This window comes from Nicotiana tomentosiformis, chromosome 7 (genome assembly GCF_000390325.3).
Source record: "Nicotiana tomentosiformis chromosome 7, ASM39032v3, whole genome shotgun sequence".
Classification (NCBI taxonomy): domain Eukaryota; kingdom Viridiplantae; phylum Streptophyta; class Magnoliopsida; order Solanales; family Solanaceae; genus Nicotiana; species Nicotiana tomentosiformis.
In genome coordinates this window covers 29,673,030-29,689,009 of record NC_090818.1, presented here as the reverse complement: position 1 = coordinate 29,689,009, position 15,980 = coordinate 29,673,030, and the positions used below count along the sequence as shown (strand labels likewise).

At 39.5% G+C, this 15,980-nt stretch overlaps 1 protein-coding gene across 1 annotated transcript; it reads left to right on the top strand.

Moving 5' to 3' along the window:
* Nucleotides 1-2,827: 2,827 nt before the first annotated feature.
* LOC138895416 (uncharacterized) lies at nt 2,828-3,376 on the top strand. The gene has a single exon (XM_070180101.1). It carries the CDS (start codon nt 2,828-2,830, stop codon nt 3,374-3,376), a length of 549 nt encoding a protein of 182 aa, XP_070036202.1.
* The last annotated feature ends 12,604 nt before the right edge of the window (nt 3,377-15,980 follow it).

The following is a 15,980-nucleotide window of genomic DNA, read 5'->3' as shown; positions in this document are numbered from 1 at the left end:
AAAACTCAAAATATGAAGAAAATGGCCAAACCCTTGAATTAAATGATTCTGCCAGGATTTCCGCATCTGCGGACAAGGAGGCGCACCTGCGCACACGCATTTGCAAGAAAGAGTCTACATTTGCGAACTTAGCTAGCCAGGCCTGGAATCGCATCTGCGGATTTACAGCCGCACCAGCGGCACCACAGAAGCGCAAGGGGGAAACACAGAAGTGAGTTTCTTCGCAGGTGCGACCGATTGACCGCAAAAGCAGCCTTCGCACCTGCGTGTCGGCCTCCGCAGAAGTGAGAGAACCTCCAGGCCACCATGACCGCAGAAGAGACCAGTCTCTCGTAGAAGCAGAGCCGCACCTGCACTCCAAAGCATCGCAGGTGCGAAAATACCAGAACCAGACCTGTTCAAAACCATGAAAAAATAAACATCTGAAACTCGTCCGAAACACACCCGGGGCCCCCGAGACCCAGTCCAAGCATACCAAAGAGTTACACACTCTAATAAGGACTTGCTCGAGGTCTCAAACCACATCAAAAAATGCCGAAAATACAAATCGCACCACGAATCGAACTTATGAACTTCCAAAACTTTCAACTTCGAAAACTCGAGCTGAAACCAATCTAACCAACCCAGAATGACGTCAAATTTTGCAAGCAAGTCCCAAATAACATAACGGAGCTGTTCCAACTCTTGGAATCACATTCCGACCCCGATATCAAAAAGTGCACTTCCGGTCAAAATCTCCAAAAATTCAACTTTCGCCATTTCAAGCCTAAATGAGCTACAGACCTCCAAAACACAATCCGGACACGCCTCTAAGTCCAAAATCACCCAACGGAGCTAACGAAACTGACGAAACTCCATTCCAGAGTCGTTCCACCCATTTCCAACTACGGTCAAAATCCTAAGACTTAAGCTTCCGTTTTAGGGACTAAGTGTCTCAAATCACTCCGAATCATCCGGTAATTGAATTCAACCACGCACGCAAGTCAATACACATAATACAAAGCTGTTCAGGGCCTTATGCCTCCGAATGGGACTTAAATTCTCAAAATGACCAGTCGGGTCGTTACACTATATAACGACCCAAGTTGTCGTTTTATGAATTAGCGTCTCGTTCAGCGACTTAAGGTCTCAAGCAGCTTTGTGATGTGCATTATGACTTGCGTATGTGGTTGAGACAAGGCGGACATTTACTTTATTATGGCTCACGTGGCAAGACAAGGTGGGCTATGTCTAAGATATATATGTGATGACTTGTGATGGCCTGGGGGCATTGTTGTTTGTTGAAATTTATTTATCATTTGGGACTACGAGGCGGTACCTCAAGAGTGCCATTTTTCTTGATATTTCTCTATGGTTTCACTTGCCTTTGGTTATTTTGTTTTTCCGTAATATATAAATTCATGTGTTTTCCGTGATGTATTATTTGACTTAATATTAACTATTTTGTATTGCTTGTAGTGTTGTGTTGGCTTTGGTTTTTTTTTCGTACGAGACTTTTGAGGATTTGTATTTATGGTTTGTACTTATTCTTGATGATTGATTTGATTTAAATAAAATAAATTACTATTATGTTTTAATATGATAAATTTATTTGAAGGGAGTATATTCGAAATATAATTGGAGGGTGTTTATTCGAAAGAATTATATGTGAAAGATTAATATTTGAAAGACTTGTTTAATTGGTTGTACTTGTGTTTCTTATTCGTCCGAGTAATGATTATGGTGCTCTTGTTGCCTTTCTGTTTATATCACTAGTTGATTATTGTTGCTATCACTGCTATTTATTTTCGATTATTTTTGTATGCTATATTGCACAGGTTATTTGACTAGTAAGTGTCTTGATTGTACCTCATCACTACTTCACCGAGGTTAATATTAATACTTACTGGGTACCAACTGTGGTGTACTCATACTACACTTTTGCACATTTTTGTAGGTAAATTTGGAGTCAGTTGACTGCTAGCTAGTTGTACGGATCTTACTGTGGAGACTCAAGGTAAACCTGTTGTTGCGTTCGCAGGCTTCAGAGTCACCTTCTGATATTGTACTTGCACTGTTTTATCTCTACTTCAAAATAGTTGTATTATAGGATTTCTAGTAACTCAGTAGAGCTTATGACTTGTACTACCGGTTTTGGGGGTTGTAAGTATTGTATAGAGATTTCTACTTCGCATTTGTCCATCATTAATTAATATTGTTATTATTTCAGTAAATGTTAGGCTTACCTAGTCCCTAAGACTAGGTGCCATCACGACATCCTACGGAGAGAGATTTGGGTCGTGAAAAGTTGGTACCAGAGCTCTAAGTTCATAGGTGCTACGAGTCATAAGCAAGTTTAGTAGACTCATGCGGATCGGTACGGAGACGTCAGTACTTATCTTCGAGAGGCTAAGGAACTATTAGGACTATTTCACTTCTTTCATTTCTATCGTGCGAGTTTATTGATCTCGGTATTCAAGTTTTTTATCATTATATTCTCTCACAGATGGTGAGGACACGAGCTGCAGTTACCGATGACGCTGCCCTCGGAGAAGGTGTCGCTAGGGGCAGAGGCCGAAAAGGAGCACGTGTCGCAGCTAGGGCACCTACTAGAGCAGTAGTCGAGGAACCTCCTGTAGCTCTAGTTGGGGGACAGGTACCAGAGGCGCCTATTGTTACCCCTAGATTTCAGGAGACCTTAGCACAGTTCCTAAACATGTTTGGCACATTGGCTCAGGCGGGGTTGATTCCGATTGCACCAGCTACTTCACAGATCGGGGGAGGGACTCAGACTCCCGCCGCCCGTACTCCAGAGCAGCGAGTCCACATTGGTCAGGTTCCAGGAGTCATGGCGACTGAACCTGTGGTCCCAGTTCAGCCCATGGATAGGGCCGCAACATCTGAGGAAGAACAACTTAGACTTGCAAGATTCAAAAAGTATGACCCTCCTACTTTCAGTGGTTTGGCTTCAGAAGGTGCACAGGGTTTTCTAGAGGAATGCCACCGCATTCTCCGCACTATGAGTATTGTGGAGACGAGTGGAGCTGCTTTTACTACGTTCCAGCTTAAGGCAACAGCATATCAGTGGTGGAGGGCGAATGAGTTGGGTAGCCCGGCCGATGCAGCTTCACTTTCATGGGCTCAGTTTTCGGAGTTGTTCCTGAGAGATTTTGTTCCTCAGTCCCTTCGGGATGCATGGCGCGTGGAGTTTGAGCAGCTGAGCCAGGGAACTATGTCAGTGTTAGAGTATGCTGTTAGATTCTATGATTTGGCCAGACATGCACCTGCTTTGGTCGCTACAGTTAGAGAGCGAGTTCGTAGATTCATTAAGGGGCTTATACGTGATATCCGGTTCAGCATGGCTCGGGAGTTGGAGTCAGATGTTCCATTTCAGTAGGTGGTGGGGATCGCCCGCCGATTAGAGGGCATGTGGGACCAGGAGAAAGAGGACAGGCAGGGTCAGGAAAGAGAGGACATGCAAGGTCAAGAGAGAGAGGACAGGGAGGCCAAGAGGCTTTGCAAATCGGAGAGACCTACTGTTCCTTATTTTGGAGGAAGGGTACGACATGATAGAGGTTTTGTGGGTCAGCCAACTCAGTTTGCACTTCAAGCTCCGCACGGTGTTTTAGATGCTCATGCGTCTCAGAGTACCCGTACCGCACAGTTTCCACAGCCACGTCAGCAGAAAGGTTTCTTCGAGTGTGGAGATGCCAGTCACATGGTGAGAGATTGTCACAGACTCCGGATATATGTGTCACAGCGAGGTATTCATTCGAATAGAGGGCGCCCAAAAGGGGGAGACCCGGCCCATTGATGTGTTTCATACAGTAGGTCTGAGGCCACTGCGCCAGACAATGTCGTAAAGGTATAATTTCGATTTGTTATAGAGGAGCCTCATTCGTATTGTGTTTCAGTTCATATTATCGAGGTGAGACCTCCTATTATGCTCCATATAGGGCGAGTTTGTAATTTGTACACCACTCGCGTGTGTATCCCTGTTGGGAGATTTGCTGTTGTTAGCCCATGTCTATCATTTTTGTTTTATATACTATTGTGGGCTATGAGTCCAAAAGTGATTTTTTTTTTGGACTCACTATAGTGGGTTTTGATGTAATTTCGGGGTAATTGATTACAATTTTATGAATTACATGCCCTACCAGTATGGGGGTTCATAATGTATTGTGAATTTGTCTCACGAAATTTATTAAAGAGAAGAAAGAAAAGAAATGGAAAATTTCAGTTGGCACAGTATGCAAAGTACTTGTGATTCAGAGTTGAGGACGAGATCCTCGCATTTTTATATGATGTAAAATATTTAAACCGGGATACAAGCTGCTTGGAAGTTATATAAGGATGAGGTCCTTGTGATAAAATTTATGTGTTTAAATTCTCCTTTTGTGAAATTTATTTTGTACTATAGTACTAATAGGGAGTCATGCCTGTTAGACTTAATTGATAATTCTTTTATGTGATTCTGTGCATATTTATCCATAATTGTGTTGTAAATATGGAAGTTTTAGCCCTACGATGTGAGTGCTCAGGTGGTGTTAAATGTGGCTCGTTAATTCAGTTAAATTGCTGTCAGTATTGCAAAAATTTAAAACGAGGGTTTGATTAATATGAGGTTAATTGAGGATGCTGGAATTAATAATGAACAACTATTATGACCAGAGACGTGGTTATAGGAATACGTATGACGTGTGCGTAGGCACGAGTTGCTACAGCCGGTTGAAACTAATATCGTGCGTTGATGTGAAAATGAGGCCTTTTAAAAATGTTTGGAGTGCAAGAAATTGGTTTTAAATTTTTTTTAATGTTGATAAAATAGATAATCGCAACTGAGATGGTGTTGTCGGACCATGTTAAATTTGCAGTGGCGTAGAATCACCAGCAAGTATGTGTGTAAGAATACACTTAGTAATTTAATGTCCTCAGAATAATTCCTGGCGCGTTCGAGGACGAACGTACGTTTAAGAGGGGGAGAATGTAACGACCCGACTTGTCATTTTATGAATTAGCATCTCGTTCAGCGACTTAAGGTCCCAAGCAGCTTTGTGATGTGTATTATGACTTGCGTGTATGGTCGAGTTTGATTTTCGGATGATTCGGGATCAAATTGGAAGAACAATTCTTATTTAAGAAGCTTAAAAGAAAAGAGCTGACCGGAGAGTTGACTTTTGAGCAAACGACCCCGGAATAGAGTTTTGATTATTCCAGTATCTTCGTATGATGATTTCGTACTTAGGCGTATGACCGGAATTGGAGTTGGAAGTCCGTAGAACAATTCAGCTCATTTTGGCGAAATTAGAAAGTTGATGTGTGCTAATTATATTATTTTGTGTGCAGATGAGAACTATTAATATGATGGATATCAATTGAATATGATAATAAGTGTACGAGGAATATTATAAGTGATGTGTGGTCTAAGAAGAGCCCCAAGGCTAAGTCAAGTTGGAAATTATACGATGGGGTAAAGTTTCAAGTGAGTTCGCACAAGACCTAAATGCAAACGAGCATAACTATCAAGATATGAAGAGTTATATGGTGTATAACCTATCAAACGAAAGGTCTATGTGTCTAGTTTCTAATGATTCAAACCATTTGTCATCTGGAGATTCATACAAGAAGTTATGACCTTGTTACTAAAGGGTGACAGAACAGCTACGCGAGCCCTGCGTAGGCAAATCCAGCAGCTTCAAACTGAAGGGGGATAAAAGTCTACCTTGCGTAGCCTTTGTGCGTAGCCTGCACAGGAGGCTATGCAGTGCTTCAAGGGGTATTTTAAAGGATCTGAAACAAGGGGTTTAGAAAGAGAAAACATTAGTTCTTCAACTTGGAATTGATTTCTAGAGAGAAGGAGGAGCTCATCCACTATGGATACACTTCAAGGTAAGTTGTTTTGGCACATGGATGATTATATAACATAATTTAGTGATAACACTAACATTTTTATGGATCAAATCCATAGTAAATGGGTTGAATCTTCAAGAACACCAAAAAGGGGAAAAGTGAGATTCTTCCACCAAGAGGCAATCCCTTCACTTGAGCTTCATATATATGTCATATTGGAGTATGGGTAGCATGTTTATGAGTTTTATTTGAATTTATAATGGGATATTGCATGAACCCTAATGGTGGGTCTTGAGAATGCCATTTTTGGGTAAAGATGGGTGATTGGGAGTATGATTTTTAGGTGTAAGAGTATTATTTATACATACACGTACCAATAAGGTTTGTGGAAAGATTATTGAGTTCAAATGGGTAAAAATTGGGTTGAAAATGGTAGAAATTTTCAAAGACTTTAATTGAAGATTTGAGGGCCGGGTTGATGTCGGAATTTAGTAATTTTGGTATGGTTGGACTCGTGGTTGAATGGGCGTTCATATTTCGTAACTTTCGTCAGATTCCGAGACGTGGGCCCCACAAGCGATTTTTGAGTTAATTTCGGATTTTATTGGAAAATTTAGTATTTTCATATGGGATTGAATCCTATAATTTTTGTTGACTGTATTGAATTATTTTTGGCCAGATTCGAACTATTCAGAGTTGGATAATCGAGGAAAAGGTCTACTAATTGGATTGAGATAGCATGATTTGAGGTAAGTATCTTGCTTAACCTTGAGTGGGGGAAATTACCACTTAGGCATTGAGTTTTATGTGGAAACTGTGTAATTGAAAATCATGTACGCGAGGTGACGAGTACGTACTTGGTTTATATATGCAAATTATATCGGCTATAAATTCTTAGACGCCCTTATGTACTAAATTGGAAATTATTGGCACTTATTAAATCCTCTATTTGTCATGTCTGAATCCTTGTTTGTTGAATTTATTTTTATATGATGATTTGGTGTGATTGCCACCTTGATTTTATGTGATTCCCGTATTTTTTTTGAGTTGATATTTTTTGGAGATAATTTCATTATGGATTATTCAATTGCAAATAATTTAATAAAAAAAAATGAGGCATTAATGTATTTGCCAAAAATTTGGATTAAAGAAGGCGTTGTTCCTTGATGAATTACTTTCCAGTTCATGTTGTTGAAATTGGTATTGAGTTATAAAGGCCGTAAATCATATCGAGGCAAAGTGTTAAATTGTGAAATATTATTTTGTTGAGTTGTTCACTCCCGAATTTTTTGTTAAGATTTTGTGCACATTTTGGTCGAGCCATGGGCTCCTTATTGTGAAAAATAATGTATTGTTGATTTATGTGGCAAGTTGTAATATTTGAGCACTTGATGTGCAATTTATGAGATGTTGTGATATTGGCGTGTGATATTGTTGAGAGGTTTGTTCGGGTGTTTGCACGACGTTTCTGTCATGCTATTGTTACTATTGATATATGCACATGTGGCGTGACAAAGCGGGCTATATATGTGGGTTTGCGCATGTGGAGAGACAAGGTGGGAATATTATTATGTGCGTGTGGCGAGACAAAGCGATCATTTACTTTATTATTGCGCACGTGGCGAGACAAGATGGGCTATGTCAGGGATATATTTGTGATGACTTGTGATGGCCTGAGGGAATTGTTGTTTGTTGAAATTTATTTATCAATTGGGACTACGAGGCGGTACCTCGGGAGTGCCCTTTTTGTTGATATTTCTCTATGGTTGCACTTGCCTTTGGTTATTTTATTTTTCCGTAATATGTAAATTCATGTGTTTTCCGTGATGTATTATTTGACTTAATATTAACTGTTTTGTATTGCTTGTAGTGTTGTGTTGGCTTTGTTTTTTTTTCGTACGAGACTTTTGAGGATTTGTATTTCTGGTTTGTACTTATTCTTGATGATTGATTTGATTTAAATAAAATAAATTACTATTATGTTTTAATATGATAAATGTTTTTGAAGGGAGTATATTCGAAATATAATTGGAGGGTGTTTATTCGAAAGAATTATATGTGAAAGATTTATATTTGAAGGACTTATTTAATTGGTTGTACATGTATTTCTTATTCGTCTGAGTAATGATTATGGTGTTCTTGTTGCATTACTGTTTATATCACTAGTTGATTATTGTTTCTATCACTGTTATTTGTTTTCGATTATTTTTGTATGCTATATTGCACATGTTATTTGACTAGTAAGTGTCTTGACTGTACCTCGTCACTACTGCACCGAGGTTAGTCTTGATACTTACTGGGTACCGACTGTGGTATACTCATACTACACTTCTACACATTTTTGTGTAGAGCCAGGTAAATTTGGAGTCAGTTGACTGCTAGCTAGTTGTACGGATCTTACTGTGGAGACTCAAGGTAAACCTGTTGTTGCGTTCGCAGGCTTCAGAGTCACCTTCTGATATTGTACTTGCGCTGTGTTATCTCTACTTCAAAACAGTTGTATTATAGGATTTCTAGTAACTCAGTAGAGCTTATGACTTCGACTACCGGTTTTGGGGATTGTAACTATTGTATAGAGATTTCTACTTCGCATTTGTAACTATTGTATAGAGATTTCTACTTCGCATGGGTCGTGACATTCTAGGTTTTCTACCAAAATCCCACAATTTATCATGCTCTAATCCACATATAAACCATGTATTTAACTTGTAATAGGTGGGAATCACTTACCTTATATTGCTTGATGAAAATCTCCCCTTGAAGCTCTCCAAAATCGCCCCAACCAAGTGAAAATTGAAGAAAATGGGCCAAATCCCGTTTTTATAAAAACTTCACTGCCTAGACAACTTTTCCCTTCTACGGTAATTTGACCACATATGCGGAAGCTTCCTCGCAGATGCGACTTCCCCCCAAGGCCAGCATTTTCTGCTTCTGCGGCCATCCAATCGCAGGTGCGCGTCTGCTTCTGCGTAAAACTTTCGCACCTGTAGACTCCCCAGCTCAAGCACCGTTCCGCACCTGCGCGCCCATGACCGCACCTGCGGCTCTGCAGGTGCACTACATCACTCGTTTCTGCGATTGACCAGTCCCAGACCACCTACACTTCTGCTCTCCTCCGCCCGCATCTGCGAGCTCGCAGGTGCGGCAAATTCCTCGCTCTTGTGAATCCATCCACCCTCACTCCCTTCCGCTTCTGCGACCCCAGGGCCGCTTCTGTGGGATCGCACCTGCGACCCTTTTCACGCAGGTGCAATTGCACCAGATACCAACTGCCTCAGTATTTCCTCCCAATTCCAAACTCGATCGTTTTCAATCCGATTCGCACCCGAGGCCCCCCGGTACCTCGACCAAATATACCAACCAGTCCTAAAACATCATACGAACTTAGTCAAGCCTTTAAATCACCTCAAACAATGCTAAAAACATTAATCGCGCATCGATTCAAGCCTAATGAACTTTAAAACTTCATACTTCTACATCCGACGTCGAAACCTATCAAATCAAGTCTGATTGACCTCAAATTTTGCACACAAGTCATAAATGACATAACGAAGCTATTCTAAGGCTTGGAACACCAAATGGACATCGATAACATTAAAATCCACTTCAAGCAAAACTTAAGAAATTCTTAAACCTTAAAAATGCCAACCTTACATAATAGGCTTCGAAATGCTCTCGGGCGACCCGATACTCAACCCGAAAATACGCCCAAGTCCGAAATCATCATACGAACCTATTGGCACCTTCAAATCTCGATTTCTAGGTCGTTTACTCAAAAGTAAAACCTTAGTCAATTCTTCCAACTTAAAACTTTCGAAATTAGAATTTTCTTTCCAATTCAACTCTAAACTTCCCGAAATTCAATTCCGACTACACGTACAAGTCATAATACCTAAAGTGAAGCTACTCAAGGCCTCAAACCTCCGAACAACGTGCTAGAGCTCAAAGCGACCAGTCGGGTTGTTATATTCAGGTTGTTTGTCCTTGTGCTTTATTTATTATAACTATAAAACATGTACATGCTGAAATTTATTTTCACACAAATTTAAAAGGATATTCTTTAATTTTGGAAGATGAAAGTTAAATTCGGGGATAAACACATACTTAAAAGCACATTGACAGTATCATAAGTTCTGCATGTACGACTTTATTGTCAAAACTTCTATATACCATATGTGTACTATACATAAGCTATTTAGCGGATCTAAGTTTTCAGAAGCAGGACGGGTGTCACGACCTAAAATCCAACTAGCCGTGATGGCACCTAACCTTACCCGCTAGGTAAGACAAATAACAATAATCCTATTCAATTAATATTTAACTAACTCTAATACACTCCCCAAGGACTGGTAGTACAAATCATTTGCTTCTAAGAATTGAGTTTACAAAGCTGGTATGAAGTAAATACATCATCTGTTTGAAAAGTACATAAATAGAGTTTTATAAATCTAAGGCTACCATAAACAAGAGGCAGCTACCACCGGAACGCAAGTAAATCTTCAGATCAAGCTCCCAACGAATACAGCAACAACAACAACCAACATCTGCATGCAAGGTGCAAAAGTGTAGTATGAGTACAACCGACCCCATGTACTCAATAAGTAACAAACCTAACCTTAGGTTGAAAGTAGTGACGATCTAACACAAAGGTCGGATCCAACGCCAATATTCCACAATAGTTCATAACATCATAGTACAAGTAACAAAGAGGTATCTCAGAAATACAAATGCTCAGTTCATTCACAGTTTCAGAAAAATAGGCATATCTTTTCAAGTATCTCAGTGAAAACCCAAATATTTTACCCAAAATGCCAAAAATATGAGTAAGTTTGAAAACAGTAATTTTCCCAAAAAAAATCCTTTCAACAATAAATCAAATATTTCATTTCCTTTCCAGATAGCCAGTGGAAAATGCATCACTATGCTCATCAGCCAATAGGTGTAAGAAGTCCTGAATGACGTGATACAGTGCAGCAAGAGGAAAATGCATCTCTATGCATATATGACAAATATGCATGTCAACGCAATGCAACTCAGTGATAAAATCATATGCATACTCTCAGAGTATCATTTCACTCAGTCCTCCCAATCACTCAGTCCTCACAGTCACTCAGTCCTCACGGTCACTCATGCCTCACAGTCACTCAATCCTCCCAAATCACTCGGCACTCGTACTTAGTAGGTACTTGCGCTCACTAGGGGTGTGTACAGACTCCGGAGGGGCTCTTTCAGCCCAAGCGCTATAATCTGCACGGACAACTCACATGCTATAGTGTCAATATCTGTATCCGCACGGACAACTCACGTGCTATAATAAGCCTATAAGGTCTGCTGCAGGCGGGCAACCCCGATCCACATAATAATAAAGTATATAAAGCCAATATAGCCTTCTGCGACGTGCAGCCTGATCCAAATATTATCCTCACAATCAGGCTTTCGGCCTCACTTAGTCATCAATCTCTACAGTCTCTCAGGCTCACAATGTCATGAAACTAACCCAAAATGATGATATGATAAATCAATAAATAACAACAGAGACTGAGAGATAATATGAAATGAATAAACATGATTGAGTATGAAATTTCATTTTAAACAAATAATTCAACAGTAATATGACCTCTGTGGGTCTCAATATTACTGGTACATACCCTTAGCATAATTTTTAATATGATTCTTAGCTCAATTTCTTTAACACATATAACTGCATAGAAAATGCCAGGATTATTTGACTACAAAGTTCCACAGAAACAATTATGTCAAAATTTCCATGGTGCACGCCCACACGCCCGTCGCCTAGCATGTGTGTCATCTCTCAACAATTCACATAATACATATATTCAGGGTTTATACCCTCAGCTCCAAGATTAGAAGAGTTACTTACCTCGAACAAGTCAAATCCAATGTCGAGCAAGCTAAACAATGCTCCAGAAATTCCATTATGCGCGTAACAAATCCGAACGGCTCGAATCTAGTCACAATTAATTTGATTCAGTCAATCCAAATTATAGGAATTTATTCCATGTCAAAATACTAATGTTTCCACAAAATCTGAAATTACACTCAAAAATTGCCCATGGGGCCCACATCTCGGAATCCGATAAAACTCACAAAATCTGAACACTCATCCAACCACTAGTCCAAATGATGAACGGTTTGAAGAGTTAGAAACTACACTCAAAGATCTTTCATTTGATAGGTAATACACCATATAACACTTCGTATCATGAGAGTTATGCTCATTTGAAGTCAGGTCCGGTGCGAACTCACTTGAAATTTTAGTTTATTATGAAATTTCTAACTTCTACATTCGATGCTGAAACCTATCGAATCAAGTCCGATTGAACTCAATTTTTGCACACAAGTCATAAATGACATAACGGACCTATTCCAATTTCCGGAATCGGATTCCGACTCCGATATCAAAAAGTCAACCCCCCCGGTCAAACTTTCCAAAAATTCAACTTTCGCCATTTCAAGCCTAATTCTACTACGGACCTCCAAATAATTTTTCGGATACGCTCCTAAGTCCAAAATAACCATATGGAGCTATTGGAATCATCAGAATTCAATTCCGAGGTTATTTACACATAAGTGAATATCCGGTTAACTTTTCCAACTTAAGTTTTCAATTATGAGACTAAGTGTCTCATTTCACTCCAAAATCCTATCGGACCCGAACCAACTAACCCGATAAGTCATAAATCAACTGTAAGGCATAAATTGAGTAGTAAATGGGGGAACGAAGTTGTGATACTCAAAATGACCGGTCAGGTCATTACATTCTCCCCCACTTAAACATACGTTCATCCTCGAACGTGCCAAGAGTTGTTCTTAGCCTTCAAATCTCTATTCCACCTTACCACACACATACCCAGGGGTGATCTCACATCACCCTATTCTATATAGACCTGACCACACAACATAACTGAAAATCATTAATTTAACCTTAGCCCAAAAACCATGGAGCCAAATTTCTAACATCCAAAATTCTTTTCAAGACCCTAATAATAATATCACATCTACACACCGTATAAGCCTGAACAAGCTGTATCCAGCCATAACCATAATCCCAGATATAATCACATAACATACTACACAACTCGCATACTCGTAGCACCATTTCTAATCACAGTAACTACTCAAAACCAACCAAGTACTAGTATAAAACCCCGCATTCAACAGAACCTCATTCTGAAACCTTCGTACACTACCAATGATGAAAGAAACAATCAAAAACTCATAACCACTCATCAGATCAACTAGCCATGGAGCTCTCTCGCCCCAACCAGAACCATAATCCTCTCCTAAGCTGACTTTCAATATTATCCTCCCGAATATACCATAATCAAGCCTGATAGTGCCCATTCTAGGTCCAATGACCTTATATTATTAAACACAACTATCCCATAGACATGCCACATCAATATAACTCAAGCCACAGCTGCACAATCTGTGTACCCAAATATGGGAGATGTCTCAAGGAAGAGAACTGTATTGCAAGTTCAACAAGCACCACTACAACCGCAATGTTACAACCAACTCCTCAAATTTCGTGAAGAGGATAAACGTAGGTGCATGGGCATAATTGTAGAGGAAGGAAATTAATAGATCAGATAAATTATTATAGAAATAGAATTACCACACATGGCACGGACAACTTACGTGCCAATAATATGAATCGCCCGGCATGGTCACAGGCCTCCAGTCCCAGCATATCATACATGAGAAATTAAACAAGTACACTTGTATATGATAATGAAATAAGATTCTAATGGTCCTCGACTGGTAGAAATAGCACACCATAGTGTAAGCACGTGCAAAGTCTACTATCACACTTCAAATCGGCAATTTAACATAGAAATAGTAACTACCCCATTTATTCAGGGAATTAGCCTCTTTGTAACCTCAAGTGTAGCCCAGATAGTTCTCAACAAAGGTAAGAACACGAAAAATGTTATAACATTACGCTTAATAGTCAACTCTAGGCATATAATAGCCTAAGCATTCTTCTGAGTATGAATACTTGCTCTAATGACCGCACATGGGCTCAAACCTCACATATATGCGCACTCATAGCGCATAGCTATCACAAATAATTAACGCAACTAGTGCCTCCACCGAGTTTTAAATAAAATAGTCACCTCAAATAGGTCACAACCCCGAAACAATATACTTCCGAGAACTCCAAGTCTCCAAATTTATCGAACAAATGAATTACCGTAACTGATCCCAACTCCAACACTAAAATGACTAACACATCTTCCATTCACGATAATCCCATGAGGAATACTTTCATAATTCTTCTGTGCCACATAGCAATAATTTGAATATCAACAGTCTATCAACCAAGTGAGTACTGCAATACCGATGAACATCTGTAAGTCAAAACACAACGCGCCTTCTGAAATGCGCACCCTTATCAGGAATTACCGAGCAGTTATAACATTCATCAAAATATTTGAAACTGACCATGCTATCCATCATTCATTACCTTCTCTTCAAGACTGAACTGTCACCTTGTACATGTAAATCCTAATCCCGCACAACACACCACATCTATTATGCCATCATGTGACAAGCACAATAATCCCATTATCAACTCTGAGTCACCAGCAAATTAAATACCTGGTTAGTTAGAAACCTTCCTCTTGCTTCCTTCCAGGAGGAAATCACAATACACAACACGTTTCCCACACCAGTAGAAAATATCCTGTTCAAACCATGGTAGAAACCATCAAGAACACTTTGAAATCCATTTGCACATAACCAAGCTATTAGAACTAAATTCCTCTAACTCGACCAAACCACGTAGGTCACCAAACCCAAGAATATTGCCACCAAAATATCTGTAGAGTCTCACCACATCATAATTACCCCTATAAATACCACAACCGAAACACCCACTCCGAAAATACCTTATTTGAGTCTAAGGCCGTTTCATTCACCTTCCTGATACTGAAATATAAAATCCATAATGATATACAAAAATGCCATAAGTCTTGACACCATCCAACTTAAATCTCAGATTTTAGCCATAAACAAATCCGCCAAAAATTCTCAATTGTTACATATTAATCTCGAATCCATTAGAACTTTCTCGAGAGTCATCCCTTTTGTTCAAATCCACATTACACCGCCCAAATGGGCCAAAAGACACGTGCCCCATTAGCACAACAACACTCAAAGAAGTAACTCTACTTTAATACCACATATCAAATTCATACTCCGTACACACTACATCATTCACAAATAACAGCTCACTCATCCCACGATTTTTATATACTCATAAGTGCAATATAACCCATATCCAGGAATTTCCTTATTCGAGTCATCCTCGATCTCAACTTTTGCAAGTCATAACTAACCCACCAGTATGCCTCAGCTCAAAACTAAACCCTTACATATAACCATGAAATTGAATTATTAATAGCAGGATCCCCACTTGGCTCAAGGCCATAGATTAAAATATTTCATAACTCACAATACCAATACTCTATTATTGCCATAATGCCACAGTAAGTTCAACGAAACTTCTTCTCAAACTCATGCAATGCCAACCATAAAAATACCCCAAATCATCCGCTAAGCTCACAATCATTCTCTTGACACTCAATTCAACTTTCTCAGCCATATTCAAATTCAAATCTCCACACATGCGCCCTGCTGGCAGAAAAGAAACTCTCCACTCACATATAAGGAACATACCTACGTAGATTACTTCGCAGGGGATAACCCACCTACTTTGCCTCAAATTGATATCTTGTTATACCCTTTCGCAGTCACAATTACTATGCAATCACTTAATCTTTCCAAATCCAAACTTATTAACAAGACATGAGAATTTAGTTTGTCCCAAAATTTAACAACGTGAAATATCCTTCAAAATATTCATACTCGAGATTGTACATCACATCAAAACAAAAATCAAGCACCCAATGGCCATTCCTTTACATTTCAAGGAAATACTTCTCGTCATATTCAAATCATCTTAACACATCCCGCGGTCACATCATACCCATCACACAGCCATTCCACCACTCATCGAGCCATAAATTCCACTCGTAGGGTCATTACCGGACATATGAGTCCAATTGTACAAGCTACAACTAAAGCTATCGAGCTTAAGCTGCGGTCTAACCATGGCCTCAAGT

What these genes read in the sequence shown, in the direction of transcription:
- LOC138895416 (XM_070180101.1), top strand. Translation starts at nt 2,828, where the DNA reads ATGGCGACTGAACCTGTGGTCCCAGTTCAGCCCATGGATAGGGCCGCA.